The sequence below is a fragment of the Nannobrachium achirus genome (assembly GCF_963921795.1).
Source record: "Nannobrachium achirus genome assembly, chromosome: 10".
Taxonomy (NCBI): Eukaryota; Metazoa; Chordata; class Actinopteri; order Myctophiformes; family Myctophidae; genus Nannobrachium; species Nannobrachium achirus.
Window position 1 is genome coordinate 10,016,491 of NC_137819.1, and position 7,586 is coordinate 10,024,076.

The 7,586-nt window shown below is 41.2% G+C and overlaps 1 protein-coding gene across 1 annotated transcript; it reads left to right on the forward strand.

Moving 5' to 3' along the window:
• The first annotated feature begins 571 nt into the window (after window positions 1–571).
• Window positions 572–4,420, forward strand: LOC308292432 (receptor-transporting protein 3-like). Its single transcript, XM_080734764.1, has 3 exons — window positions 572–664; window positions 850–1,015; window positions 4,041–4,420. The coding sequence occupies exons 1-3, from the start codon at window positions 655–657 to the stop codon at window positions 4,396–4,398; spliced, it is 534 nt and encodes a 177-aa protein (XP_080590890.1). The 5' UTR covers window positions 572–654; the 3' UTR covers window positions 4,399–4,420.
• Window positions 4,421–7,586: the final 3,166 nt, after the last annotated feature.

Below are 7,586 nucleotides of genomic sequence, written 5' to 3' on the forward strand. Positions count from 1 at the left end.
GGGCCGACCCAGAACTAACCAGAACTTTCCAGAACCAAGAACTTTCAAGAACCCATATAACCAGAGCTAACCGGGAAGGTCCCAAGAAAAAAACGAGTTGGCCTACTGGCCGTACCCGTCAGGTTCCCAGAACTCAAGTTTATTTCTACCTCAGGAGCAGGACCGGAAAAAAGGTTCCAGGAACCTCGTCTGGAACCGGGCCATGTGCAATGGAAACAAAACCAGAACCAAAACAATAGGTTCAGGTTCCTGAGTTCTGAACCGTTCCGCCTTGCAGTGGAAATGGGAAAAATAAATTCTGGTTCGGCCCTGTAGTGGAAAAAGGGCGTATGTTGTTAGTGGGGGTTTGATAGGGCAGTCTACCTGGCTGTGCTCTGATTCTGGAGGAACTGCTTCACCTTTAGTGACATCTAGTGATGTTGCACTGTACTGTACTGTAGCCTACTGTACTGGTTGATTTGGCAGACTGGAAAGGGAAAGCAGAGTTCTTAGGTTTCGTTTTCCAGAACAATGATGTTGTTGTCAGACGAGGGAGGATCATAATACAGCTCCTTACTAGAAAGCCATTTACACCTTCAGGCAAAGTTCAGAATAGACACGTTTTCATTCTTTGACGACAATTTCCTCAGGACTACATCTTTAACAATAAGGACAATGAGCAGAGGTAGGCCTACTGTACTAGGAAGTAGAAAATACCACACATTAGTAAATGATTATGTTTATTAAAGTTTAAATTACTGCAAAATGATGTAAAGGAAAGGTATTTGGGAATCAACTTTATAACTGTATCAATTGCCCTACCTACATTATTAGGTTCATGTTCACGTGTAATATTTTCTTCTTGTCCAGACTGGGTCCCCTCACAGTGGCTGGACAGCTTTGATAACATGCTGGATTCAGAGCTGGACACTGAAGACCAGTGGAGTCTGACCTTTAACTACAGCCAGACAGACGACATCTCCACAGAGGAGCGGAGGAGAGGCTGGAGAGTCTACAGCCACTGTGCCTTTGGAAAGTATGTATGATGTTTGTATTTATTTCATAACTCATGTATTGTCTATGGTGATGGTTCATTGTCCTATAGAGATATAATAATTTACTGGGAAAGGATATCTCTCCAATAACATGTGCATAATGAGACTGAATATCAGAATCACAATCATTGGGTGTTTTCACATAAAAGCATATGCCACTAAAAGTCTTCACTTCATATGTACATATGGCTATCATTCCAGGGGTTTCCAGGGGTTACTGTCTGTGTCAATAGATGCATGCTGAGCTCCTATTTTTCATGCTGAAAACATTTAATGCCCCTCTTTTTGTAATACAAATTGTTTTGTTGAAATGTATTGAGAGAGACAGGAACATAAGGGCAGACAGAGAGAGGAGAGTCACACTAGACATGACCTCTGAAGTCAGATTTGAACCTGGGCCCTTGACAGGGACGTCTCAAAGGGGGGAAAAGTGGGACTGAGTCACTAGGGCCCAAGGTGGAGGGGCCTTAATTATTTTATACTTTAGCTATTGAAAAATAGCAGATCTACAAGCTCACAGCGCGCTGCGAGCTTGTAGATCTGCTATTTTGAAAATTTGTGCAAATCTTTGAATAGGCTATATGTATTTTTTTAAGCGAACATTTGTAACTCAAATTTTGCTTCTGGGGGGGTCCCTGGAACTAAATATTTTGAGATGGAAAACAGGTTTTTCAAAAAAAACCTTAGAAGGATTTGGAATAATATTATTCAAAGACAAATGTTCATGATTTTTCAAAAATATCAGATCTACAAGTTTTTGAGCTTGTATATTTTTCAATAGTTAAAGCACAAAATAATGTGTAATAATGCCAGTCCAAACCCCCTCCCCCTATGAAGAACATTCATGGGGGGCCCAGAATTCATGGGGCGTACAGAATTATACCGTTTGTGTGGGACAATGTGGGACAGGACAGGACAGGGGGTTAATAGCAACTTAGGCTACTTTAGTTGCTATTACATGCTTTGAGGTCATTTGATACTGCCTATCGTTCTGTTAGTAACCTGCTGTAGCCTAGGGGATATTTCTCATGTTATTATAAAACATCTTGCAGGAAAAGAGACAATGAGAGAGATTTACGTTATTTATTTACGTGCTGCTATGAGCAATGCTGTACGTGTCCAGTGTGGTCTAGCTTGCTCACCTATCAACACCTGCACATTGATTATTATTACTGGAGCCTAGCAGTCACAATGTTGGACAGCGTCTCAATTTATGGGACGCATGAAAAGTCATGGAAATGTGGGACTGTCCCACGCAAAGGGGGACATCTGGTAAACCGGCTCACCCTCATGTTTTCCAGCGACCTCACGTCGACCGCTCGGTGGGGCAGTTCTTGTATTGTTGTATTTGTTTTGCTGAGGATATGTTTAGAAATAAGTTTAGGTTTAGACATAGTTTTACTGAGGTTAAGAATAGGAATAGAAATGTCAAGTATCTTTTTTTTTTTTGTATGGTGTTGTATTTTCTTTTTCTTTTCTTGTTTTGTCTGTAAGTAGTCTTTTTATTGTCAAGTAAATGTTGTATTGTATGTTCAAAAAAAGAAAAACTAAATAAACATTGTTAAAAAAAAAGAAAAAAAAAAGATTAGAAATAGGGTTAGGTTTTGGCACCGTTTTACTGAGGTTTAAGGTTAGGAATAAGGTTACATTTATCCATTTGGGGCGAGCGTGCTTCATGTATTTGTCACTACACTAACTGGGCGAGCCACCATGCACACGTCCCCAAAATGTCAAATGTCTTCATGGTCCAACTTTCTTACACAATAAAAACTCCCCCCACCAACTCTCTTCACCAAAAATAGCAGATCTACAAACTTGTAGATCGGGCTATTTTTGGTGAACCTTCCCCCCAGAATTGGGATGCTGGGGTTAAAGTTATTTTCATTAAGTTCTGATGGAAACCGATATTTCTCCGTGACATTGCCAACCGCGTCTCAGGTGGAAAGAAGTGCATATTTACGTAGCGCAATATGATGTAAGATTATAAAAAAAAATAGATTTGTTTTTGGGCTTTTTATGCCTTTATTGATTGGACAGTAGACCGACAGGAAATGGGGAGAGAGATGGGGATGACTCGCAGCAAAGGTCGATCAGGGGTGCCATGGATGAGAACGTTATTTACAGTGGTGCCCTGAGTCCAAAAAAAAGTTTGAAACCCCCTGGTGTACTCACGTGCACACATAGACATCAAAGGGGGCTTGAGCCCCTGCCCTTTTATCCGTCTGTAAAAAGTGCCCTCTCCAGACCGTGAATTCAGTTATTACTATAAGATGAAAGAAATAAATGCCCTCTTTCCAGACCATGCCATACCTGAAGGCAGCATTCAAGAGAATTGCCTTGTCCAAACTCTCCTGAACTGCAGCGTCTTATGTTGAAAGAATTGCCCTCTCTGTGTAGAAATCCATGCTGTTTTTACACTTGATTCTTTTTTTTACTTGATTATGCTTAGTTCAGTGTGGTATCAAGCACCAAAAAATAGCCGATCATAACACATCGCGCTGCGACGCGTTGTGAGCTTGGAGGTCTGCTATTTTCGATATTTTCACCATCTCTAATCTTTCAGCATCTCTAACATGCTCTGCACGTCCTTGTCTCCAATAGGTTCTGGTGTACTGACTTATGGGCATGTTGTTGTATCTCCCATAGGTTCTGGTGTACTGACTGATGGGAATGTTGTTGTATCTCCCATAGGTTCTGGTGTACTGACTGATGGGCATGTTGTTGTATCTCCCATAGGTTCTGGTGTACTGACTGATGGGCATGTTGTTGTATCTCCCATAGGTTCTGGTGTACTGACTGATGGGCATGTTGTTGTATCTCCCATAGGTTCTGGTGTACTGACTGATGGGCATGTTGTTGTATCTCCCATAGGTTCTGGTGTACTGACTGATGGGCATGTTGTTGTATCTCCCATAGGTTCTGGTGTACTGACTGATGGGCATGTTGTTGTATCTCCCATAGGTTCTGGTGTACTGACTGATGGGCATGTTGTTGTATCTCCCATAGGTTCCGCTGCAGCTCCTGCTCCAGGAGGTGGAACTCGGCGAGGGTGGTGCTCTTGTTCCGCTACCGGCTGCGCGAGGGGCCGGGCCGCGGCACCGTGATCATGAGGCCCTTCGGACAGGCGTGCCGACGCTGCCCCGACGACGACGGCTTCGACCTGCCGGGCTTCACGGACGAAGAGGTGGGAAACACCCTGAGCCGCCTGTTCGGGAAGATACGGAAGAACTGCTATGGGGAGGAGGAGGAGGAAGATGATGATGATGATGATGGGTCAGTGTGTTCTGAGAAGGTCAGGACCAAACCTCACCAGAAGGATCTCTGTGAGGCCTGTCAGGAGGGCATCTGTTGTCAGGACAACTAGACAAACAAACACAGACAGACTGAGACAGTACACACTAGGGCATTCACGAATAGTAATTTTTAGTATTCGAATTATTCAACCTCAAAGTATTCGAATAGTCGAATATTCGACAGGACTGGCCAAACTGTCAAATATTAAGTAAGCAAGAGGCGAACATTGTGAAAATAGCAGATCTACATGCTCACAACCGCCTCGCGTTGTGAGCATGTAGATCTGCTATTTTCACAATATTTATCTGCGGAACCGAGTCACATTAAATGTAATACCTAATTCCAAGTGCTTGTCAGGGTGGGGGTCCCCAGTTCAAATATGTTTATTTTGGGGGTCACGGCCTAAAAAGGTTTGAGAACCCCTGGTATAGAGCATTAACAAATTCATCCACCAGGGGCATTGACAACTCATTCTTATGACTTCCTATCTAGCCAAGCTATTTTTTAAAGAGAAAACAATAAAAATAAAAATAAAGCGAATATTCGACTTCGGTGAACAACGTCGAATAGTGACTTTGATATTCGAATATTCGAATATTTGGTGAATGCCCTAGTACACACAATATTATCCAATGTTGCCAGATTTTGAGAAAGAGATAAGCAAACAGGTTTATGAAAACAAGGCCAAATTAAGCGCCTAATAGGCCACCTGAGCACTTTAAATCTACTGTATAGACCTTTTTTCAGAGCTCTGCCGTGTAGCCGCACAGCCGCACACACACTTAGGCGCTTGACCCCGCAGTTATGGCTGCTGCTCTGAGAAATGAGTCTATATGTAGCCCCTAGTTAGTCCAGCCAAGACCCGGTGCACAACAGCCTTGCCAATCGGGCTCAGCCCTATTATTGGGACAATAGGTTGTGGGTCGGTCTGGCAAGTGGGAGCCTCGGGTTCAATCCCAGCTCATTGCTAAATCACTAAATAAATATACATCGGCTATTTTGAAAATAGCCGATCTACAAGCTCACAATTGGTCGCGATCTTGAAATAAAAATCTTGAAATTAAATGTGGAATGTTTTTGAAACATTCCAACAACACAAATCTGGTGCTCCCTGTGCACCAAAGATTTTCAGATGGGGGTCAGCGGACACATTACATGAAAATATTTGAGAACCACTGGTTTAAATGATGATGAAAACATTTGTAAACAAGCCCAAATAAGCAACTATAAACTTATAATAAGAGGCCATGACAACACGGCCATTACATCCTATAATGCAGTGGTTCTCAAGTGGGACCTGGGGACCTCCAGGGGTCCTTGAGGTGATTCCAAAAGGTCCCCAGCAAAAATATGTTTACCATAGCTGATCTACAAGCTTGTTATTGCCTGCTATTAAAAAAAAAGAAAAGAAAATCTAACCTATATGGCTTAACTGAATAATTAATTGGAGGTCAGGTATGAACAGTTTGTATGTGTATGGTAGGCTATGTGGGCTCAGGGTTGAAGCGTTCTGTTCTGTGTAGTAATGGTTTAAAATAAATGCTTTTTTTGCACACTGTTTTTGATTATGTTAACCTCTAACCTATGTTATATTAAATATTATTTTCTTCTCAAATTGCCAGCTGTTGCCATACGCTGTATCTTCTAAATAATAAATGTTAGTTTGAAGACATGCTGTATTTTCTCTTCTTCTGTGTTATTATTTATTTCCATAGGCAAGTTCATTTCAGACAGCGATACTGATAGGGGAGGATAGTGCATGTGAAAGCTCGAATAGTGAGAACAACAGGCCGGTGGATCCACTGATCCACTGTCATTTGTAACAACACTCCTATAAAGGGAACGCTGCAGAATAAAAACAAGCGCACCCACACATTAACCCAGTATTTCTCAAACTTTTCAGGCCGCGACCCCCAAAATAATCATATCTTATCTGGGGACTCCCCCACCCTTACAAGCACTATTAAAGAATTTTGTGTAACACGTTTCTATTGTGAAAATAGCAGATCTGCTCACAACGCTGTGAGCATGTAGATCGGCTATTTTCACAATTTCTGCCTCTAATATTTCACAACTTGACCAATGTTTAATTTGTAATTTTAGACTAGATGTAGGCCCATTAAAAAGTCCTTAAATTATCACTTTAGAAACGTGCAGATACCATATCTATACGCTTAAACTGTATGTTGGTGTGTTTACTGTTGAGTGAGAAAACAATGTTACACATTAAGTTAATCATATGGGGAACGGTCCCCCAAAATAATTTGGGGACCCCCTGGGGGTCCTGACCCACAGTTTTTTTTTTTTTTTTGGCAGCAGCAACAAAACAGAAGGGACCTTTAGATCCCATAGCCCAGAAGCCCAGTTAAATGTGCTGTGATTGGCTAATGTATGGTTGTCAGCGGTGACGACCACAGTTGACAGTTGCATTGTTTTCCCCTGGGAGATCTTTGAAGAGATAAATATAGGATAATGAACAACTTTAAACCTGTTGCTGAGCCTGTTTTGGCCATGTCGTTAGAGGCTGCGGGCCCACTGGGGGTTGGGAAAAGTTCATGTACCGATTTTCATGTTTTTTTCCCCCTTCACTTTCTTTGGATATTTAATTTAATTTAGTTATTAAATTTTTTCACACTACAAAAAAATAAATAAAATAAATACATAAAAACACCCGCAGGCCGCAGCTGTCTGTCTGCTTAATTCCCAGGCAACCCACTGAAGTGAACCAATCACCATGTGGTGAGAAAAGTACTCAATTGTTTTACTTAAATAAAAGTATGAACTAGAAAATATGCTAATAATGTTGTAAAAGTCCAGAATTCTAAAAATGTGATTGAGTATCTACAAAAGTAAAAGTATACCCAAATATGAATGTTCACAGAGATAGGGAACAATGCAGGCTCTTTGTGACCAGGGACTGGCCATACTCCATGCTGGTCATCAAATTATTGGCTTAGGAATGAGACAAAAACATATATAAATATACATGAATTCAAGTCTCCATGGCATGGGGAGAGTAAAAGTATTAAGTGTTTATTTTAATGAACTACTCCTTTAAACTAAAGTGTTCTAAATAATTTGACTCTGACATGCTAGTAAGGGCGAGTAGAATGAAAAAGTATTGGAAACAAATTGGAAATACTCTAGCATATAAAGGTAGGCCTATAATACCTAAAAAAGTACAGTATACTTGAGTAAATGTACTTAGTTACTTTCCACCGACTGAACCAATCACAGCGGTGAGACTGAGAACTTGTG

Coding starts and splice junctions, on each gene's coding strand:
- LOC308292432 (XM_080734764.1), top strand. Junction 1,016..4,040: donor AGCCACTGTGCCTTTGGAAA/GTATGTATGATG, acceptor TATCTCCCATAG/GTTCCGCTGCAGCTCCTGCT.